Source organism: Procambarus clarkii, chromosome 94 (genome assembly GCF_040958095.1).
Source record: "Procambarus clarkii isolate CNS0578487 chromosome 94, FALCON_Pclarkii_2.0, whole genome shotgun sequence".
NCBI lineage: Eukaryota > Metazoa > Arthropoda > Malacostraca > Decapoda > Cambaridae > Procambarus > Procambarus clarkii.
In genome coordinates this window covers 6,563,751-6,588,420 of record NC_091243.1, presented here as the reverse complement: position 1 = coordinate 6,588,420, position 24,670 = coordinate 6,563,751, and the positions used below count along the sequence as shown (strand labels likewise).

Here is a 24,670-nt window from a genome sequence, read left to right as displayed (position 1 = left end):
GTTAACAACTGACAGTGAAAAAGGTCTTTCTAACGTCCCAGTAGCTCATTTGGGTACTCAGCTTCCACCTGTCTCCTCTTGTTCGCATACCACCCGTGTTAAACAATTTATCCTTATCTATCCTGTTAATTCCTGTGATTTGTTATGCTGTGTAGGATGGCCATTATGCTGTTTGGACACCATACCAGCTTAGTTGTACTGTTATGATGAACAAAACGTGTAGATACTTATATATAATGTGTGTGTATATATAGTGTAATAACAGCAAAACTATTTGTTTATTGTTTTATGAACATAATAATTGAATCACTAATATGCACACCATACTTTTGAGTATACTGTAGCGATGGTTCACATATTTTACTATATAATATATCGCACTACTCACTATTGAACCTGTGACCTGGATCTCCGGGTCACTTCTTGGCGCGTTCCTCTCCAGGTTTCCGGGACTGGCACAGTTGGTGGTGGGGCTTCAGGCTTGCCGCTTTTATTGCCTTACTTAGCTTGTAATTGGCACTTGGTGTATTTATGCATCTTTACCAGATCTTGGTGCCCTGTCTGAGTCTGCTTGGGATTTGGTGTCTGGCCTACTTCGACCACTGGCTGGTGTGGGCTCCCAGTCAGTCTACTTGTCTGCTCGCCATGGGTGTGTGGTTCTTTCCAGATCGCCAGATTTGGTTTCCTGGTGATCTGGAAGCCGTTCCATCTGTTTCCGTCCCAGGTTCGGACCTGGCTGGGTCTTGTGTAGGGCTCTTGGGCCACTCCTTGTCTTTCCCTCCAGAAGTGTTGCTGTGGCTGTGGTCCCGTTTCGGCTGTTTATGAGGGGGTCCTGGGTTGCTCGACGGTTGCTTGAGCGGTTGTGCGGGAGTCTAAACTTCGAAGTGCTGGTCTGCCCGCAGGGTCGGGTTTGGCTTTGGCGTCTGTTTGGTTCCTTCGGAGACATCCCTTCCACCTAGCTTGCATTCGTTGGGTTCGTCCTCCGGGGATCTTGTGTTGGTGCTGCGTCACCAGCTTCCTCTTTAGGGTTTTCGGGGTTCCGTGCCTTGGCACCTCCCCGAGCCTTCGCTCGATGTGTTTACGGACAGGTCATCTGTCGGCTGGGACTTTGTGACCAGTGCTCACCAGGTCAGCCGGGGATGGTGGGGTCTGTCCGTCCATCGGGCTCACAGCACGGTTCGGGAGTTCGTGGCTGTCTGGTTGCCGCTTCAGAGGGTTCGGGTCACTTGGTGCTCTACCAGCGAAAACCACTGCCAGTATTGGACCTATTCGTATTAGTGAAGGTTCATACACTGAGGATGACAAAGAAATTAGTGAAATCCTAAAAAAGCAGTATGAAGACATGTTTAGCACTCTGATACTCAGCATGAAAGTGGAAGATTCGGACAATTTGTTTATGAATGATACTCAAACACCTGTAAATATAACTGATATCAACACGAGCGTGGCAGATTTTGACAAGAGAAATTGACAATATGCCCATGCACTCGGCCCCGGGTCCAGACTTGTGGAATTCAATATTTATAAAGAAATGCAAAGTGCCAGTAGCACAGGCACTCAGTATAGTGTGGAGGAAGAGCTTGGACACAGGGGAGATACCAGATGCGCTTAAAGCAGCAGACATTGCCCCTCTACACAAGGGTGGTAGCAAAGCATTGGCAAAGAATTATAGACCAGTTGCACTAACGTCCCACATAATAAAAGTATTTGAAAAGAGTGATCAGGAGTCAGGTCACTAGATTCATAGAAACCAATGACTTCCACAATCCAGGCCAACATGGATTTAGAGCAGGAAGATCATGCCTCTCACAGCTACCTGACCACTATGACAAAATCACTGAGGCATTAGAGGAAAAACATAATGCAGATGTCGTATACACAGATTTTGCAAAGGCATTCGACAAATGTGACCATGGAGTGATTGCACACAAAATGAGGTCAATGGGTATAGCTGGTAAAGTAGGACGCTGGATACTCAATTTCCTGTCGAACAGAACACAAAGAGTAACAGTCAATCAAGTAAAATAGAGTCCGAGCGCAGTTAAACTCTGTACCTCAAGGCACAATCCTTGCACCGCTGCTGTTCCTTATTCTCATATCAGATATAGACAAAAACACAAGTCACAGCTTCGTGTCATCCTTTGCAGATGATACAAAAATCAGCATGAAAATTACCTCTGCTGAAGACATTGATAAACTATAAACTAGACATTGATAAACTACAAACAGATATTAACAAAGTTTTTGATTGGGCAGCAGAAAATAACATGATGTTTAATGGTGATAAATTCCAGGTACTCAGATACGGCAAAAATGAGGATCTTAAACATGATACAGGGTACAAAACACAATCGAATCTGCCCATAGTAGGACAGCAGCATGTCAAGGATTTGGGAATAATAATGTCTGACGACCTAATGTTTAGGGAGCATAACCAAGCAAGTATTGCATCAGCCAGAAAAATGATAGGATGGATTACGAGAACCTTCAAGTCCAGAGATCCCATCACAATGGTTGTACTCTTCAAATCACTTGTGTTGTCCCATCTTGAGTACTGCTCAGTATTCACTTCTCCTTCAGAGCAGGAGAGATTGCTGAAATTGAGGGAATACAGAGAACATGTATGGCACGCATAGACGAGATAAAGCACCTAAATTATTGGGATCGTCTCAAAGCTCTCCAAATGTACTCACTAGAAAGGAGACGAGAGAGATACCAAATAATATACACATGGAAAATACTGGAGGGACAGGTCCCAAATCTGCACAGTAAAATAACAAAGTACTGGAGTGAACGACACTGGAAGAAAATGCAGAATAGAACAAGTGAAGAGCAGAGGTGCCATGGGCACAATCAGAGAACACTGTATGAACATCAGAGGTCCACAGTTCAACGTCCTACCAGCGAGCATCAGAAATATTACAGGAACAACCGTGGACATCTTCAAGAGGAAACTAGATTGTTTCCTTCAAGGAGTGCCGGACCAACCGGGCTGTGGTGGGTATGTGGGCCTGCGGGCCGCTCCGAGCAACAGCCTGGTGGACCAAACTCTCACAAGTCAAGCCTGGCCTTGGGCCAGGCTTGGGGAGTAGAAGAACTCCCAGAACCCCATCAAGCAGGTATCAACCAGGTAGTAGTTCACACTCACAAATAATTATCCCCCCCAACAGTTCCGTAACACTCAGAAGTCGCTCAACGGATAATAATTATGCACACTCTGTTTTACTCTCAGTGCCTTGTTTTATTGCAACTAGACCACCCTGGTCATAACAACCAGTACCACTGAAAGCTCCACCAGTACTACCGAACCCTCTGTACCATTGAAACCATTGTTATCATCATCACAATTACAGTACTGCCACTTCCAACTCAGTCACCCTGTAATCATTGCAGTCCTTTTACTCATTACACTACCTTTTCTTTATCCTGAGATATGATGGCCTGGGAATACCTTTCTTGATTAATTGCCAAGGCTATCTAACAACGTCATCTCAAGAAATCATCTCAAGATAACGATACTAAATTTTTCAATAAGGAAGGCTTGTGATATAATTTGCCAAATTGTGTTAGTGGTACATTAATCTAAATTTTACGTACTATACATGAAAATTTTGACAAATATTATTCACATCTAGTTATCATGAATCTTTGTTGAGCAGTGATGTTTTATACAGCAGTTCTTCATTTATCCATACAGAACCACGTAATGGCGGGCTGGGGGAACACTACGCAGGACTGGGTGAGTGTTGTTTGAACTTTATACACAGTATTTAAATTCTTATTCTTCTTTCATTGAATGTTTTCAGTTGTTGAACTATTTTCTGTTTGCAGTCCTGGGTGAGGTTTTTCCATGTAGAAGGACTTTGTAATTTTGTTATGGTTGCTTTGTAGTGCTGTTATACAGGTATAGTATACGAATACAGTACATATAATATATGATGGCAGTTGGCAATGAGAAACTACAGTTCAGTACTTGAGTTGGCAATGAGAAACTTCATTGTTAATAACGGATGAAGCTACAAATCGGGTGAAGGCCTCCAGTACAGTACAGTACTGGGGAACCTTGCTCTGATAACTGCCATACGCTGCACAACAAACAAAACTTTCAGGATATGAAGTGACCATTGTATGCTTTCCTTTAGTGCATTGAGCAAGAACAATGAAATGTAGTGAGCCTTTGATATCATGCAGGGATACATTCCTTCAAACCTGCCTACTTCGTAAAGTATTTTGTTAAGGGTGTTGTGGGAAAAATATGATCTATTCCAGGACAAAGAACTTTATTACACTATGTAAAAAATTAATGCTCTGTTTTCAATACAGTATCGTCAAATGTTAATGTTTATAAATATAAAAAAATACAAATGAAATATTTTAGTACCTGGTAATTTTTGGCTGGACAATAGAGAAATCAAGGATTTCTGCAGTTTAGTTTTTTGTGTATATCCATCATACACTGGGCAAAATATAGGATTCACTTGGTAGATGCACACCCACCGTGAATGTTGGAGGGAGGGGTGGGGGGGGGGGCAGAAAATGGTGTATTGTATCATCTTATAATAATTTTCAGATTACATTTGAAATATTGTTTAGGGCACAAGATTAGAAGTGGTTGGAGCTATGGAAAATTCATTGCATATAGTTCAAGCTCAATTCTTATATTTGTTTTCAGTTAAGTTATGAAACTACTTTTGGAGGAAGTGTTTAGGGGCTGGGCTGTGGGAAACACAAGTGATGAGCTTAAGTACTTTGCACAGGCATATTATACTGGTGGATATTAAATACTTTACACAGGCATATTATCCTGGTGGATATCCATGATATGAGGGTGTGAAATTATGATTTCTCGATACTGACTAAGCTTACTTACCTGGAGTATATGGGCAGGACCCCTCTCTGGATAAGCCGGACATCCGAATAAGCAGGAATTTTTATCGGGAAAGTCCAAAAATAAACATATTGTATTCGTAAATTTTTGTACTGCAACCAGCATAATCTGAGTTTCCACACACACACATACACTAATTTAAAAATATACATGTACTGTAGTTTATAACACACTTCAGCTTACCTTGTTGTAGTTCATCATCTTGGTTGATACTGTAGATTTTGAAATTTGTAGTTCATGAAAATTTACTTAACGTAACCTAACACAGCACTAAAACTACTATTACGTGAGCTTGGCATGGTCAGTTCTGACTGACAGCTGCTGAGGAATTGCTGGTTGTTGAAGGCTCTTGGCTTTCTGGTGAGGCTTCACGTTTCCTTTTCACAATATTGTGCCTCGCTTTAAACCTGGAAATTCAATCATCACGTGCCCTGAAATCTGGTACAGTATTCCAATGCTGGTTGCAAACCTGCTTGCAGCATTTCTTATTTCTGCCCCATGAATTGCCACACCAACTGTGTGGGAGAAGCTGTGGTGCTGTGCAAACCACTTATATACAGCCTAATTCAAATGTGCATGATGTATAGGCTTCCAAGTTTTTCTATTATACCCTTCTACTACTGTAGTGCAAACTCCCTCAGTCCTCGCTACTGTATTTCATGTAGTCGTCTTTGTTGCCTTATACCAGAGACAGTACTAGTGCCTTTACTAAAATTCTTTGCAACATTCAAAGCCAACTGGCTATTTTCACGGTGTTCAGTGACACGTAGCTTATCTTTAATGGTTAGCACAACTTTCTTCCCAGCAGAATGGCTCGAACAGAAGTGGTAGTAATCATGAACACTGAAACTGAATAGTACAAAAGAATAGCCAGAAACTGCTGCAGCAGAGATGGAGGGGAAACACCAATGCACCCCTCTCCATTCCAGACTTACTGGGAAATTACCAGCATCAACTCAGACTAGCAGGAAGGCCAGGTGTTGCGCATTCTACAATCCCCTCCTCATCAACCCCCGACTGGGGGATGACATGGTGAAGGGATCCTGGATTGTACCTGGATGAGGTTCTGGGCATTCTTCAACTTTCCAAGACTAGTCTTGGGCTAGGCTTGACTTGTGATAGCGTAGTCCAATAGGCTATTGCTTGGAGCAGCCCACAGGCCCACATATCTACTACAGCCTGGATAGAAGAAGTGTGTCCATTTTTTTCTTAAAGACTTTCACTTTTGTTCTGGCAATATTTCTTAAACTTGCTGGAAGGATATTGAACAACTGTGGACCTCTGATATTCATAACGTTCTTTGTGTCTATGGCACCTCTACTCTTCGCTGGCTCTGTTCTGCATTTCCTTCCATATCATTCACTTCAGAATGTTTTACTGTGTAAATTTGGAACCTGGCTTTCCAGTGTAAGCCACTGCCATAATCTAGAAGTTGGAAAAGCACACCCCGAAAAAGAATCAGAAGCCCAGCCCACACCTGACACTGGGTCAGAGGAACTGAGGCACATTCTGTATCTGGGGTAAGGTTCCTTGAGAAGAGAAGACCCCCAAGGGGCAGATTCCTGAGGCCTCTCATAGAAGAGAACCCTGACCAACCCTGACTAAAGGCAGGGACAATGCCAGCACCAATCAGAGAAGGCATCTCTTACCTCTCCACAAGCAGCCAAGGCTGCTAGGTTTGGAGCCAGGACAAGGCTGCCAGCCAGGTGGGTACCTCAGGGAGTCACAAAAGGATGCTCTCCCAGAAAGAGAATCTACTGTTTTTTAATGTTTCTCTGATCATATCTTAAGGATTTTTGTAGATAAACACAGTGCTAAAATTTTGGGGGTTGATTTACATTCTTAGACACTTTAACACTTACGCATCGAGATGTTGATCTCGCAGTCGTCAAAACAATACGCGCAGTGTGGGACATGACGTTAACGTAGTCAACAAATAAAATATATGTAAAAATTCCATTTTCAGTATTGTCCAAGTATTATGGGACTTTTTAAAATACTCACCAACATCTTCCCATTCTCTGTATACCTAATGTGGTGGCATAACACCGGTGTATGGATGGCCACATGACAATGTACTTTATTTTATGGTATTGGTAATGTTGTTGTTCTATTTGATCTTATATACATACTTATCCCTTTAGAGCATTCTTTTGCGAACAATTTGATACCAAAATGAATGACATAGCATGAAAATTAAGGTGAGAAAACTGGAAAGAATATAAACATTGGAGTGTGGTTGTGCGCTCACGGGCAACGCTCGGTCTACCTTGCGCTGCGGGTGGCCGGCCCACCAGGCCAGGCAAAGTGTAACATTTCTTGGTACCAAGGACTCTTATTAAAATAAAAAGCAAGAGCTAACTACACTAAACCAATAAGTGCAGCTAGATGTGTAGCTTAAAGTGTATGGCATAAAACTCCATTACACAGAACTTGCAGGTTACTGCATTACAATTCTTACTTCTTGTTTTATATTTGCTAATGAAAGCTGTGTGTATAATATTCTGAATCATATTTTTGTCAGTTAGACTTGTAATTAGGTGTAAAAATGCCCGCCATTGCTTTCACTACTCAGGAACCCAGATACAGAATTTGACATTCTAACTACAGTAATTTAAAATTGCTTATGTATTGCTATCCTTTATTCTCTTAAGATTTTTTGTTGCTAATGGGTGAAAGTGAGCATACATACTCGGGTTTCTTCACTGTGGAGAATATTCATATTATAAATATTATATTCTGTACAGTATTTGTTAAATCTCACTGTGAACAGTTACAACTTCCCTGACATTTCAACAAGACAGTTTACACAGAATCTGACACACAGATTCTGTGAAAGATGATAAATGTCTTTGATACAGTACATACAATACATTAAATAGAGAAACTTTATAAACTAGGTAATTGTTTTATAAAGCAATCACCTTTACCAGTTTTATAGAATCAAAATCTAAAAGGCATAACATATGCACCTAGATTTTGTGTTATAAAATATCACGTAAAAGTGTGGAAATAAGTGTCGTATCTTCACTTTATTATTAGTTTTTATTAAGTTGTGGTTGTTTTTCGTATTAAGCTTTTAAATGGTTTTAATTTTAGGGAGAATGTTAAAAACTGTGCAGAAGTTGTCAGTGATGTTCTTTTCATAGAATATTGTACTACTGTAAACTCGTAACATTTTACAATTTTCTCCTAAAACAAAAAATGAAACAAGTCTTGATTATATGCTTGTGTGAAAGTAAGTGAAAGTGAAAGCTTCATTCCACCCCCCCCACCCCCCCCCCCCACCCCCCACCCCCCCCCTGGAAAAAAATCAAAGTACCTACATCACTATAATACATATATGAAAGTTTGTGATCGTACTAGATTAGTGTTGTGAAATATCTTCATTAAATAACCCTGAAGCACTTATAGGAAAGTACAAATCCATCTTAAACCTTTCTTCAAGACTCTACAAGACAACTGATTTATTATGCATTTATTATTTTGAACATGGCATATGATAGAGCAATCTTTGGCAATCAGTACCATATCAATGTCATAATTATACAAAATTTATTAGTGGGCGCAAGCATTACACAATGACCAAGATTTACACAACAAACTCTACCAATCTTGATATGAATATTAAAAAAAAATATTTATATAGTATATAATAGAGCAATCATTTGGAAACAATATGGTAAGATAAGATATTTATTCAAGTAAAGGTACTGTACATGCATTGAAATGAGTTACAAACATAAGGTCGGATTAATAGATAGAGCTAGTACATACAATGCCTAGAGCCACTAATACACACAGCATTTCGGGCAAGGTGTGGGAAAAAACTTAGACTAAAACTTAATAGTAATTGAGATCAAAATGCATAAATTGAATTTAAAAAAAAAGAATAACAATGATAATAATTACATGATGGATAGAACAGCAGAAAATGTGCAACAGAACACTGGTATGATACTGATATGGTATCAAAATTATATACTGTACACAGCCACAGGCTTTCTGACTCCCTGGGGACTGAGACTGAATGGATAACCTGTTGTATTCGGATAAGTGGTACGTCATCCTGAAAAGCTAGGGATAAAAAAACTGAATTTTTGCAGAAATTTGGCAGTATTTTGTTTGTCCTAGCCAATATGAGAAGTTCTGATGCGCTTGTTAACTTAATGATTTTAATTGACGGATCATTGTTTACTATCGTAGATAATAAAGGTGGTGGTGGTGGATGCTGATAGTATTTGTTTGACTGAAGTGGAGACTAATGGTGATGAGGTAACCTCAGCAAACTGCCAGTCACCATGTACTCTTATGTACCTAATGCCATGGCAGAGTTTAAAGGTTCCTGAGCCATCCATTAGTGTTTGAACATTAGTCAAGTGGTACACTTGGCAAACTAGTTCCATCTTTATTACTTATATTTATTCAGACTGCCTTCTCCACCAGTTATTCAAACTTTTTTTATCCGAACAAATCCAAATTGGATAATGTGCATTTTCGGAAAAAAGGCATTTGTAAAGCACATGGCTGTCTGCATGATCATTATTAAAACCAAAAAAGCTGAATTTTTTTATATTTTTCATGTATTTTTCTCACTAAACTGGTGAGAGAGGAGGGAGGGAGGGAGATGTCCTCTCCTGTCCTCCCTCCGCACTTGTAGCTCACCAGACACAAGGCACCTGATTGTTGCTCTGTCATTATGGGAGGCAACTTACGTCACACCTGTTTGCAATCAAGGTTCACTCAATTGGAATTGTGTTCCAATATTTTATTATAATCTTCAGCTTTATGATTGATCCAGAAAGACATTTTGTTAATAAAAAAAAGCAAACTTCTGTATAGTGCTGATAATGCAATACTTAATTGACAATACAGTATCCAGTTCCTTCAGCCTATCCTCATAACTTAACCCAGCAAGCTCTGGCACTAATTTAATAGCAAACCTCTGCACTTTTTAAATTTTAGTTTTATGTTTCACAAGGTATGGATTCCAAGCAAGTGCTGCATACTCTAGTACTGGCCTAACAAAAGTTGTGTAGATTGCTTTGATCACATCCTAATTTAGGTTTCTATAAAACGTTCTAATGTTTATCAGTGTCCCATATGCTGCCAATGTCACCCTGCCTGTGTGTGCCTCTGGTGTTGGGGATGGAACTATATCCACTCCTAAATCTATCTCCCTCTGATTCCTGCAATTGCCTTCCATTAATGCTGTACACATCTTCCGGTCTTCTTTCTCCCTTCCCCATCTTCATTACCTTACACTTATTAGGATTGAGCTTCAGCAACTATTTGTTTGTCCACTCCTTGAGTTTAAGGTCATCTTGTAACATTCTACAGTCCTCTGCTTTTACATTCCTTGTTATTTTGGCATCGTCCGCAAACATTGACATGTACGAGGCCACTCCCTTTGGTAAATCATGAACGTAAATTAGGAACAGTGGTGGTCCCAGGACCGATCCTTCGAGGACCCCACTTGCTACATTTCTCCAGCTAGAGACCTCATCTCTGACTGTGACAATTTGCTTAACCACTGTGATATGCCGCATTTGTGAAATTATAGCTGTGTGGCAAAAATCAAGTGTTAGCAAAAAATTTGTTTCTTTGTAAAAAGTTAAAATCCCTTCCCTGAACATGTGCATGTAAAAATCAATAACAAATTTCACTTACTTTGGCTGTGAGGACGTAGACAAAGTGGTGGTGCGTGACGTCATCACAGGGCTGTTCGCCCGTGCGTGAAGCTCCCAGAGCCGGTCACCCGGGCAATTCAAGCCTCGTGAGTTGCCACAAATATATTAACATTTATTTTTTCTATTATTTTCAATGCTTTATAAAAAATTTTTTTATCGTATATGCAGGACTTTTACAATATGCATACAGTAGAACGTTCATAATGTTCCATGAAACTGTGAAACATGTCAGTAATATCTACACAACAAATGTTTATTGGCACAATATTACCTGTTTAATATTCAATACATTTACAATATGTACACTTTCACACACTGTATTACACACTCTAACTTTAGAGATTTAATTAATTTAGATTTAAACAAACAAAACAAAGCTGCTGGAGAAATATAAGAAAATTCACTTTTGTAAACAGAGTGGTAAACGGTTGGAACAAGTTAGGTGAGGTGGTAGTGGAGGCCAAAACCGTCGGCTGTAATTTCAAAGCGTTATATGACAGAATGCTGGGAAGACGGGACACCACTAGTATAGCTCTCATCCTATAACTACACTTAGGTAATTACTCAGTACTTCAGAAGTGAGTCATAATCAAAGCAGCAGTTCATGGTTCACAGCACAAATTCACACTCAATGCACCAGGAACAAACAGATTTTCGTTTCCTGTTTCTTCGTTTTGTGTGCTTGCAAATAACACACTCCCATACACCCTTGGCTTTAGTACCTGTAGGTGGTATGTAGCCAAGCTTGTGAAGTGCAAGGTAGTCTTGAAAAGAATTTAGGTAAAGATCAATGTGTAAGGTACAGTAGTCTTGAAAAGATCGCCGTGTTAGGTATTCTGGAAGAGATTCAGGTGTTCTGGAAGAGATTCAGGAATTTGGAGGAGATTAATCTGTTCTTGAAAAGATCCCTTTGTAAGGTAGGATTGAAAAAATCCAGGTATTTTTGGAAATATCTAGGAAAAGCTCAATAACAAAATTCTGTCCTGCTATCACTCATATTTTCACCTCTATGGGAAAGTGGGTGCATTTATAAAAATTGGAGATGACAAGGGTGGGCATGGGTGGCGCTCGGCTACTACTGGATCGTTGGTGCTGTATCACTTGTATCCAACCCTTTTGTTAGGTCTTTATTGTTCCTAGCTTCATCAATATCGTGACCCTAATGTTCTTCAAGCAATTGGGTCTGAATTTCACCGACATTCGACACCGACATCTTTCAACACTGCGTCAGACGGGTTGGAAGCCAGAGGCGCATGCGCCACCCATGGTTGTTCACTCGGAACTGATCCAGCCAGCAGGCCTAGGGCATTCTGGGAATTTTTTCCAAGATGGCTGCCTCTCCCTGGAGGTCCCAGGAGTCTCTCTGGAGTGCTTGAAGTTTTCTCAGGAGGTCACCCTGTATGCCTCTTGATCTTGAAAAGGGGTTCAGCGTCACATATCTAGGGGTGCGGCTCCAACACTGGCCTCGTTGTCCTGTGTACACACCCTACTTGAGCCGCCGTGACTCCCCACTCTCTCCTTGTTTGGTATGATCTCCTAGATCCCCTTTTGTGAATTATTATTTTCTGTCACCCTGTCTGCAGCTGTGATTCATTCTCTCTCCTCTCCTCTCTCCTCTCTCTCTTTTTTTTTCTTTTGTTTCACCCCCCCCCCCCTCTCTCCTGGGAAGCCTCACCAGGACAAGAGTAAAAGCCAACCAACAATACACATTTAATGAAAAAAAAAAAACATATTATACATGAAATAAGAGCAATAAAACATTAGCATACAACACACTAAGCTATTACAACCCGGTACAATCCAATACCATATTCCTGGCTTCACCAACTGTCCATATCAAGTGGCTACTCAACTCTTGACTTACCACTTACTACTCCCTCACTAAATGGAGATTGCAATATCATCACAACACTATTGTACAATCAGCTCTAAAAGTATATAAAACTCAGCCTGTGGCTGAAACACCAGAAACATCGGCATAAATGTTCCCCAAAACAAGAAAAGATCCATCTCTCACCTTCCACTGCGTCTTACACGCCAATAAGCATTCAACTTCCACTGCGTCTTACACGCCAATAAGCATTCAACTTCCACTGCGTCTTACACGCCAATAAGCATTCAAGCACTCCCCTTATACAATCCTGGGTATCCCCATAAACTTCTGTTCTGTTCTTAGAGGCTCACTACCATGTACAGTATATCTCTAGGTCCTCCAAAATATTCACAAGGGCCCTTCTGCAGTCCTCCCAAACTGCTACACAATGAAGTTTCATCAAACTCCAGTGATGCTTCATCACTGATCCAACAGAGACACGTGAAACTCTTCTTCACTGCTCCTTTACACTGCTTGAATTCCACTCTTCGTTATGGAATTCTGCTCTCCCACAGAGTTCAACGTACACTTCTCCAGCCTCGAAGTTTCCTCCATTAACCTCTTCCTTGGCCTCAAAGTTCTTCCACCAACTCCTCCCCAAACAAACCTGCAATTCTATTGCCATGCCCAAAATTTTTTTTCCCTACTAAAACATAATTAAATGTATTCACAAAAAGTAAAAGTCCTCCATCTGACATCCTACCTCGACGTGTCGAGAGACTGCTGGCTGCCACTGCCAGCCGGACACTTACCTCCTCTCAGTCATCCACTGACCTACGTCAAGGGAGGACGTATCACTCCTCCCTCCAAGATGTTCTTTTATCTCTACCCCTCTTATTTCAGCTTACTGCCTTAATAAAATATATATATACCATATACATAAACACTTGCCATGATTGCTGGCACACGATCAAACACAAGCAACCACTGCAACAACTGTTATATTAGCTTACCACAGAATTTATCTATCGAGGGCGCTCAGGTCCTCACAATGGCACCCACACAGGTCGCCCACAAAATCTCTATAGGACTGCCTCACAATGCTTCTTCTAGTCCTGACTTGAGCACTTTAAATTGTCCTCAGGCTTCATAGATAAATGCTTGCTTGATTACCTCCTCTTATAGGAGCACACAATTAGGTGGTCCTCTTCTAGGAGCTCAACGGAGTGCAACCTTCCCTCACGATTTCTATTGCTCAAGTAAAGGTCAAGATATCCCACGAGCCTCGCATCATGTCACCAAAGTATCGACATCTCCCTCCATGTCAATTATTTACTTGTTCGTCCTCTGCTCATATTTTAAATTTAGCCACCGACATTTATTGCATAGACAATCCGCTTGGGCCCTAGCTCTTTTTTCGTCGCCCTTTTGTCCATTGCTGTTCGCAGATTCTGCAGTTGTTCAGTATCTGCAGGTGGCTTCGTCTAGCTGTCAACCTATGTCTGACTTGTTGGTTCTCTGGGGTGGTCATGGGGTTCTTTCTCATAGGGGTCGTGCCAAGGTTTGGGGTTCCTTTGATCGTGAAAGGTCAGTGATGCCAGTTTCAGAACTGATGTTGCCTTTTTCCCAGCTCGCCAGGAGTTTGGTTCCTTCCCAGCTCGCCAGGAGTTTGGTTCCTTCCCAGCTCGCCAGGAGTTTGGTTCCTTCCCAGCTCGCCAGGAGTTTGGTTCCTTCCCAGCTCGCCAGGAGTTTGGTTCCTTCCCAGCTCGCCAGGAGTTTGGTTCCTTCCCAGCTCGCCAGGAGTTTGGTTCCTTCCCAGCTCGCCAGGAGTTTGGTTCCTTCCCAGCTCGCCAGGAGTTTGGTTCCTTCCCAGCTCGCCAGGAGTTTGGTTCCTTCCCAGCTCGCCAGGAGTTTGGTTCCTTCCCAGCTCGCCAGGAGTTTGGTTCTTTCCCAGCTCGCCAGGAGTTTGGTTCCTTCCCAGCTCGCCAGGAGTTTGGTTCCTTCCCAGCTCGCCAGGAGTTTGGTTCCTTCCCAGCTCGCCAGGAGTTTGGTTCCTTCCCAGCTCGCCAGGAGTTTGGTTCTTTCCCAGCTCGCCAGGAGTTTGGTTCCTTCCCAGCTCGCCAGGAGTTTGGTTCTTTCCCAGCTCGCCAGGAGTTTGGTTCTTTCCCAGCTCGCCAGGAGTTTGGTTCTTTCCCAGCTTGCCAGGAGTTTGGTTCTTTCCCAGCTCACCTGGTTCGGGGTTCCTGGTGAACTGGAGGAAGTCCCATCAGGTTCCTTCTCAGGTTCGGACCTGGCTGGGTGTTGTGTGGGACTCTCAGACCGCTTCCTTCTCTCTCCCTCTGGCATTGTTGCTGCGGCTGTGATCCCGCCTTCTGCTATTTTTGGAGGGCTCCCGGGTCACTCGTTGGTTGCTTGATCAGCTGAGCGGGAGTCTGAACTTCGCCGTGCTGGTTTACCCGCCGGGTCGGGTCTGGCTTCGGCAACTATTCTGGTTCCTTTGGGGACATCCCTTTCTCCACTCTTGCGATTATTGAGTTTGACCTCCAGGGCCTTGTATCGGCTGCTGTGTTGCCTGCTTCCTCTTTGGGTTTTTCGGGGTTCAGTGCCGTGGCACCTATCCAAGCCCTTGCTCGATGTGTACACGGATGCGTCGTCTCTTGGCTGGGGTTTTGTGACCAGTGCTCACCAGGCCGGCCTTGGTCGGTGAGGTTCATCCTTTCATCAGGCTCGCAGCATGGTGCGGGAGTTCACGGCAGTGTGGCTGTTACTTCGGAGTGTTCATGTCATTTGCAGATTGACGATCCGGCTCTATTCAGACTTCATCCTGGTGGTTCATTGCCTGAACCAAGGGGGGTTTGATGCAGTCCTTGACTCCTTGGGAATGGTCGCTTCGGATGACTCGTTTGTTGAGTTCTTGGGGCTTAGCTAGGCGGCGGCTGAGCAGACAGAACACTGGACGCGTGATCCTGTGGTCCCGGGTTCGATCCCAGGCGCCGGTGAGAAACAATGGGCAGAATTTTTCACCCTGATGCCCCTGTTACCTAGCAATAAATAGGTACCTGGGAGTTAGTCAGCTGTCACGGGCTGCTTCCTGGGGGGTGGAAGCCTGGTCGAGGACCGGGCCGCAGGGACACTAAGCCCAGAAATCATCTCAAGATAACCTCAAGATAGCTCTCATGGTGGTTCACATCCAGGGGGTGTCCCGGTTCATTCCCCTTTCCATGGATTGGATGGTCACTGCCGACTTGTTCAGTTGGCTCTGCTGGATATACGGGTGCCCGAAGGTGGATCTCTTCGCTTTGGTGTGGTCAAAGTGTCTCCCGGTATATATGGTGCCGTTCCCCAACAGCGAGGCCATCGGGGTCAATGCCATTCAGCAGAACTGGTCGAGGTGGGGTTACCTTTACTTCTTACCCCTGGTTCAGCTTTTGCTTCGGGTTCTGGCTTGGTTGGAGACTTACCAGGGAAAAGCTGTCCTGTTGGCCACTTGGTGGCTGGCCTAGTCTTTGCTTCTGGCACTGCTTACTCAGTGTCTGAACCAGGGGACTTTTCCACGGCTCCGCCTGTTCCAGCAGATCGGTATGGTCTGGTACGTGGCTGGTTCGATCTTCTCCTCCAATCTTTGCGTCTGGTCTTTCCGACGCAGGTCTATTACCACTTATATGGTGATCAGGTGACTTCGTTAGTGTCCCCCCTGAGTGTTTTATCTCGGCGGCAGTCTGAAGTTTCCTGGTGGTCCTTTCGTAATTTTTTCTCTTTGCGGTTGTCTTCGGTTTCAAATCAGGTTGTTTTGTCCTTTCTCTCTTGGCTGTGTCAGGACAGTCATCTTATGCCGAATACTGTCGCCTCATATCGTGCGGTGCTGGCGGAGCTGCTCCAGCTTGTATTGTGGGTGAATGTTATTTCCGTTCTATTTCGCAAGCTGTCACATGCGTTGTTTCACCTCTGGCCTGCTCATGCGCCACCTGAGCCATCCTTGGTCATTGGACCTGGTTTATCTCATCTCCTCGGTTTGTAGTGGCCCCCTCGGTTTGAAATCGTTTTGATAAGGCCTTTTTTTGTTGTTGTTGCCATTGGCCCCTGGGGGTAGGGTTGAGGAGCTTCATGCTCTCCTCTGGCACGGGTTTCTACTCTTTCAGTCCTGGTGGTAGGTTTGTTAGTTTGCAGCCATCTCCTTTTCTGGCGAAAAATGAGACAGCGGCTTTCTGGAGGGGTCCTTGGGTGGTTGTTGCTTGGTTGGTTCAGCAGGGGGTGCATCATGTGTTGTGTGTCCAGTTGCAGCTGTTCACCGTTAGTTGCACACCATGGCCTCGGTGGCCGGGGACGCACTTTGGGTTGGCTCGTTTCCCTTTTTCCCTTTTCCAGGGCTTGGGTCTCCCAGGTTGTTCGCAAGGTTATTCGGTCTAGCCAGCCTGCGGTCTATCCTTGTGCCCATGACGTTTGCAAATTTGCTGCTTTAGCTGCTATTTTTGGTAATATATCTTGGGCTGACATTCGAGCGCGGGGGATTTGGAGGTTGAACAGGGTCTTGGCTGCCTGTTACCTCATTAATGTTTCTGGCCCTGGTTGGGCTTGTCTCTCTGAGTCACAGGTTGCAGCCAGTTGTCTCGACTTCGGGTTAAGGTGTGAGTGGCAGCTGCCTCCCGGGTAAGTCCATCTTTTCCATTTTCTAAGATTAGGTAGCTCCAGGGAGCCAGATGGGCTCTGCACAGAAAACCAGCATTGAATGTAATGAAATGTCATTTTCTGGTAGTCCCGGAGGCTCTCTGGCAACCCTCCCTCGAGCAACCCTTCCATTGGCCATTGCTCATCGTGCCTCTCTGAGGAGGCCAGGTTCTGGCCCGAGGTCCCTGGTAGGCAAGAACTCCAATCGAATTGACTAATGCCATCCTCTAATGCATACATATCGGCCCGGTAAGCTCCGGCGAGCCTCCGGGACATGCCCAGAAAATGGCGTTTCATTACATTCAACACTGGTTTGTTTTCAGTACCTTTGTTTCCTTAGCTTGAATTTATGCCCTCTTATTCTTGAGGTTACCAGTTTCAGGAGTTCCTCTGTCAGTTTGGTTGATTTGTTATTATTTTGTAAGTGGTAATCATATTGCTTTTTTCTTCAATCTTCGGTATATTTAATGCCTCTAGCCTCTCTTAATAACTCTTGTTTTTCAGTTCTGGAAGCCATTTTGTAGCATGCTTTTGCACCTTTCCCAGTTTATTGATATGCTTCTTGAGATATGAGCACCATACAACTGCTGCATATTCCAATTTTGGTCTCATAAGTCGTGAACAGTTTCCTTAGTATTTCATCATCCATGTGATTAAAAGTGATTCTGAAGTTGGAAAGCACAGTATATGCTCCTCATGCAATGTCCTTTGTGTTCCTCTGGTAACAATCTATTACCCAATACCACCCCTAAATCTCTCTCCTTATCAGAATTCTTTAGCTCCTTTTGCACATAATTTATATGTTGTGTGTGGTCTATTTTCACCCATTCCACATTCCATAACATGGCATTTATACACAGTGAATTCAATTTGTCATTTGGTGCTCTAAGCATTTATTTTACAAGGATCAATTTGAAGGGCATGACAAGCATCTATGTCTCCTATCTTCCCTAGAAGCTTAGCTTCATCAGCAAACATGTTCAATAATTCTATATTCCCTCTGGTAGATCATTTATGTAAATGAACATTACTGGTGCAAGAACTGAACCTTTTGGTACTCAGCTAGTAACACTCCTCCAGTCAGATACATTGCTTCTGATTACTGCTCTCATCTTTCTGACCATTAGAACAATTTTCATCCATATCAGTCGTCTCCCTGTCACTTCTCCAGCATGTTTCAGTTTCCAAAACAAACTTGTGTGGAGCTTTTTTTTAGGTCCAGATAGACACAGTCAACAGCAACCATCTCTTTCCTGTAGTACAGTATCTATGTGGCTCTATCATAAAAGCTAAGTAGATTTGTTACACAGGATCTTCCGGTTTGAAAACCATACTGTCTGTCCGTTATGTCATTACTCTAGGAGTTCAACCCATTTGGCTTTTAACTATTTTTTCTAGTGATTTGACTACCACGCTTGTTAATGACACGGGTCTATAATTTAGAGTTTCCTCTCGACTGCCATTTTTATAAATTGGTGCAGTACTATGTTTGCCTTTTTCCATATGTCTGCTAAGGTTCCTGTGCACAAGGATGCCTGGAATATTTATTGGAGTGGAATGCTCAGCTCAGATGCACATTCTTGCAGCACCCAAGGTGAAACCCCATCAGGTCCAACAGCTTTATTTTGTTCCTAGCCCCATGAGTAATTTTTCCACTTCGTCTCGAGATACCTCTATGCATTCTATGGCGTGTTTTGGATTTGGTATTTTTCCAGCTCTCTGAAATCCTCATTTTGTACAAACACTACTTTGGAACTTTTCATTTAGCATTTCACACATTTCTTTTTCATTCTCTGTAGTCCTGTGCCCTGTTCTCAATCTCTGGATTTTATCTTTTACATGCAGCTTGCTTTTAATGAATTTATTGAAAAGGCCTGGATCTGATTTACATTTGTTTGTTATAGCTTTCCTTTCTGCCTCTCTTCTCAGTGCTGTATAATTATTTCTTGCTTGTTTGTAATGCTGATATGTTTGCGGGTTAGGCCTCCTCCGATTTTGAACCCATTTTCGTGTCTTTTTCCTCTCTGGCCCTTTCACAATTTCTGTTAAATCAATTCTTTAAGTTCAAGTATGTTTATTGAGACTATAAAATACATTTCAAAACGATAGAGTAGCTTAGGCTGTTTCTACCCTCCTCTACTTCAAGTCCCTCAAGGAACACACAAATCCAACGAGTACAAAACCACACATCACTACAAGCATCACATTTGACATTGCAGATTAAAATGGTAAAAATAGTAGATAAGATTAAGATCTAAGAATTCAATATACTGTACATGTCATTATATATGAGCACCATATTTTTGAGCATAGAAATGTTCCACACATTTAACTATACAAATTCCTTAAATTACACACTATTGAATAATATTACTAAGAGTGAATACGTCAACTCACAGTACGTTTGTTCTTATTTTTAGTCTTGCCTTTGATAGACGATTGCGAATCACTTACCACCAAACATGTTCGATCTGCGTTGGTGTTTACCTCTTCTAAAAATCGTTTATCTCCAGCTTTGTTTGTAGGTTCATGGATTGATTCTTTCTTGGTACTGGTACATCAACAACACTCTTCCTCTTCTTATCAGCCATTATTATTATTAAGGACATTTTCTTTAAAAAAAATAGCTGAAATAGTCCCTAGAAAGCACCATAGATGTACACTGGGGAGAGTACTGTACTACTGACTGGCAGCACTGGTTGGCTACATGCCACCTGAAGGCCATGTAGACATTACAAGTAGCTCTATTCATATTATGGAGAACACTGGCATGTTTATATAGCAGATTGATATGTTCGATCTTATGTTTGCAAGTCGAGGACCACACGTGTATGTAATTGCCTACATATTTAAGTGTGGGTGCAGGTCTCAACCTACACTTGTTGTGTCTCGTCTTCCTTATAATATTTAGCACATAACAATTTGAAACTTCCCAATGATTTTGGCATCCACAACCCTCTTGTGAATGTGCATGTGTGCACTCGTAGACATAGACATATATGCAGTACATACATTCAGAGGGGATACAGTTATATAGATATGTTTGCAGATGATGCTAAATTGCTAGGGACAGTTAAGGCCATACCCTCCCAAAAGGACCTATACAAAATAAAGGAATGGAGCAACACATGGCAAATGGATTTCAGTTCTGAAATTTGCTAGTGTAGTGTTGGTCATCTCATAATGCTCTTTGTGGTTCTATGGTGCCAGCTTACTATCCAGACTCGAATCTCTTTTTATGACAGAGGTGTTTAGTATCTCTTCACATACAATAATTTGTAGGTTAGGTGTGGCACAATAATTTGTAGGTTAGGTGTGGCCTGTTTTCCCTTATTCCACATATCATTGTGACAGTTATTTATTTTCAGTGTAAATAAATGTAATATAATGGAATATAGAATAGGGGTAAATGGACCACACCTAACTTAAGAAATTGTGAAAAGATAATAAAAACCTTTGACAAGGAAAATATCAGAGTGGTTATGGATAGTAAGCTGGTATGAGCATTATGCCACACTAAGGCATAACCACACTAAGTGCATTATGAGAGAAGCCTGCACTATACTAGAACATTTCAGAACTGAATGTAAATAATGGATGGAGAAATGTTAAAGAAATTTTCCCAACATTTGTAAAGTCAAGATTGGAATGTGCATCAGTGGTGTAGTGCCCATATATCAATAATGGGGTATAAAGACAGGCTACTAAATGGCTCCTGGACATTAAGAACATGAGGTATGAGAAGAGACTGGGGTCATTAAACATGCCAAGGCTAGAAGACAGGAGGAAAAGATGCAATATGATTACTCTGTACAGTACAATATTGTAACAGTTATCTACAAAACAGATGAGGAGAATTTTTTTTAATTTGCTACTTAAGAATAAGAGATCATAGATTCAAGCTAATGAAGCAAAGATGTCAAAAAAATTTAAGAAATTTCTCGTGCAAATCATTATAAAAGGTTGGTAATAGTTTGGTAAAAGTGAGAAGTTGTTGGATGTCAAAATCATCGGTACTTTCAAAGAGTTGTATGACAAAGATTGTTGGGAAGACAGCATACAACGAGCATCTCTCTCATATTGCAACTACACAAGATGGTAGTTAGTTTGGTACAATAATTACATATCTGTACATTCATATGTATGTGTACAGGGACGGCCAGCCGACCATGGTGACGGATGGTGGTTCGCGCAGCATTTCTCCCGTGGACATTTCCGATCCCTTTGAGGGTTTTCAGGACCCATTGTCCACTGGCACGCATTCTGGTCACAACGTTCTGGTATTGGAATGGGATCCCGAGGGTGTTTCTGGACAGTAAACATCATAGTAAGGCTAATAGATTGAAGGCAAATCTCCTGCGTCCTGCGGTGCCCTGTGACCCCCCTCGTAACCTCTGTCTCCAAGCCTTCCACTCCCTCCCGATCAGACGAGTTCTCCTGGCCTATGTACGTTCATCAATGCCTTTGATGCCGATACGCCCGCTGATCGGAGTTGATACCTGGTTGATTAGTGTGTTTTGGAAGCACACTAATGTGGAGTGTTTTTGGAAATAGTAGGGCACGCAGCCTTTTCTATCAAGCTGTTCCCAAGTTCTTTAGAATCAAGGTGCACGATTTCAGGCCGAATAAAAGCAGGAACTTGATTGCCGTGGACCACACTTCCTCCAGGGACTTGATGCTTTTAAACGTTACTGATATCTGTGGTACAAGGTCCGTTGCTATTACCCTCTGGGTGACCGTTTAGTACGATATGTGGTCCAGCATGTTGTTGACGTTAGTGCAGACGATATCAAGGCACAACTGCAGTATGCTGACATTCCGATCTTCGGTGTCAAGAAATTTATGCGTAGAATTGATGGCGCCCTGTGTGATACTGGCACTGCTCTCCTTACTTTTCTTGATGCCCTCCCCCCTGATCGGGTTTGGATTAATGACTTACTTTATAAATTGGAGGGGTATGTTCCCCTTCCCACTCAGTGCTTTTGTTTTAAGGGTTTTCACTATACCTCCCATGGCTGTACCAATGGTGTCCGTTGTGGCAAATGCTCTGGTTCCCTTTTCATTCGTGACTGTGAGTCCGACAAGCTCTGTTGCCCCAACTGTAGTGGTGATCATATCATCACTTTCAAGCAGTGTCCTTCCTACGTTGTGGCGCTCACTAAGGCTCTTCCCGTTGTCACTCCGCCCTCCTGTCATGCTTTGTCTCATCCTGCCCCGGTTCCTTGTCACCCGCCGCTTCCTTTGCCTGTGCCTGACCCGTTTTTCCACTAATGTTCCTTTCGCCCCTGAGGTATCTTCTCTTCCACCCGCCATTCAACTGAGTCCTGATCTTGTTGACACTATTGTCGCTCGCGTTGTGGATGCACTCAAGACTGTGCTGGTCCGCCTCGTCACTAAATTCTTTCCGTAGTCCGTCCTTCCCGTTCCTGCAGCTGACCCATCGCTCCTCTCCTCTGCTTCTTTTACAGTTGACGTCCATCCTCTCGCAGCTGCCTCTGCTATCTCCAATGGGTTTGAATCGATGCTGGATAACACCGTTCGGAACTCTTTTGGCGAGCCTTCCCTGTCTCTCTCCCCGGGCTGCCTTGCCGCATATCTCTGTCCCCGTTACTAAGCGGAGCAATCCTCCATCGTCCCGATTTCCAAGCGCCCTGCCACCTTGCCTGATGAGCCTTTTACATCGCATTCTCTCACGACTTGTCCTCGCATCCTTCCTAGGTCTTCCTCCCATTGTCCTGCTGGTGCTTCTGCGAAGTCCGAGAGTCCAGTCGTGAGGCTCCAGATGCCATTTACTTACCTTGCCCTGTCCTAACCTCGCCTATCCCATCTTGACTTCCTCTACCATCCTACACATTCGCACTTGCCTCCTTCACATCCTTTGCCCCCGTCATTCGTCTCTTGCCTCCGTCCCTCGCTTTCTTTACTGCCGCAACGCTTTGCATTCACCTTCTGTTTTCTTTATTCCCATCCTACATTCCTTTCCTCTTGTTTATTTTGCCTTTATCCTCCTCGCCCGACTTGATGACGTAATCTTCTTGACTTGGGCACATCGTGACCTTTGATGTGTTGTTGTGCATTGTCATATATGCATCTGTCTACATTACCGATCGTGCAGTCATCGGGAGGTTATACCTTCATGCAAACTGCTTGTATTGCGAAGACGACGATGTATGTGTACAGCCCACAGCAAAAGGATATCATCAGCAGCATATGCTAGATTGGCCAAGATAAAAACTGCCCTTAGAAACATGTGTAAGGAGTCATTCAGAACCTTGGATACCATATATATCACACCAATCCTGGAGTATGCAGCTCCAGTCTGGAGTCCATACCTAGTTAAACACATGTCAAAGTTAGGGGAAAGTTAAGTAGTTTTCCACCAGACTAGTCCCGGAGCTGGAAGGTGAGAGTTAAGAGTAAAGGCTATGGGAATTAAACCTCACTGTCCCTGGAAGACAGACGAGTTAGGGAAAGACATGATCACCATTTACAAAAATTCTTGTTTGAATTGACAGGGTGGACAAAGACAAACTATTTAGCATAGATGGAACAAGAACAAGGAGACACAGGTGGAAACTTTGTGGCTCATTTGAGTACAGTACTGAGACATTAGAAAGAATTTTCTCAGAGTCAAGGTTGTTAACAAATGAAATGCACTAGGCAATGATATGGAGGAGGCAGACTCCGTACACAGTTTCAAATGTAGATATGATCCCAATAGTCCCTGTGGCATAGTGGTAAGACACTCGCCTGGTGTTACGCGTGTGGCTTTGGCCTGGGTTCGTATCCTGGCCGGGGATACCGATTTACTGGGCGCAAATCCTTAACAGTAGCTGCTGTTTACCCAACAGTAAAATGAATACCTGGTTGTTAAACAATTTGGTGAGGTCGTATTCTGGGGATTATTAGGATTAAGGACTTGCCTGAAACGCTGTGTGTGCTAGTGGCTGTACAAGAATGTAAGAACTCTTGTATATATAAATAAATAAAAAAAATAAATAAAAAATGAATAAATAGTCTCGGGAACCTGTATACCAGTTAATTGACAGTTGAGTGGAGGGACCAAAGAGCCAAAGCTCAACCATCACAAGCCCAAGTAGATGAGTACAACTAGGCAAGTGTAAATACTTAGAGGTGTCTTGAGCAAAAGTGGAAAATTACTTAAAGGTTTTGAAAGAAATAAAGCAGTTGGATCAAATGGAAGTTTCACCTTGGGTGCTGAGTGTGTGCACAACAGAGCTTAGCATTCCACTTCAAATGATATTCCAAACATCTTTGTGCACAGAAAACTTCGCATATATATGGAAAAGGCAAACAGTGTTTCAAATCAAATCTGTTCATTGTCCACATAAATGATCTACCAGAAGGAATACAGAATTATATGAACATGTTTACAGATAATGCTAAGATACTGGGAAAGATGGGAGAGGCAGACAATTGTCATGCCTTTCAAAGTGTTCTAGATAAAATAAGTGCTTGGAGCGTCATGTGGCAAATGGAATACAGTGTAAATAAATGCTATGTTATGGAATGTGGAATTGGAGAAAATAGACCGCACACAGCTTACAAAGTATGTGGAAAGTAATTAAAAAACAAGACCTAGGTACAATAGTA

General features: G+C 42.7%; 1 protein-coding gene across 16 annotated transcripts in view; it reads left to right on the top strand.

The window, feature by feature from the left end:
- The window catches only part of LOC123747268 (protein bric-a-brac 1), a 169,323-nt gene that overhangs the window by 84,828 nt on the left and 59,825 nt on the right, over positions 1-24,670 (top strand). For 15 of the 16 annotated variants that reach the window (XM_045729316.2, XM_045729315.2, XM_069319891.1 and 12 more), the window contains exon 6: positions 3,698-3,739. In XM_045729316.2, coding sequence (XP_045585272.1) covers positions 3,698-3,739 — 42 coding nt within the window. Of the gene's footprint in view, positions 1-3,697; positions 3,740-5,696; positions 7,746-24,670 lie in introns of those variants that run through there. The other variant, XM_069319894.1, reaches the window with a different exon arrangement.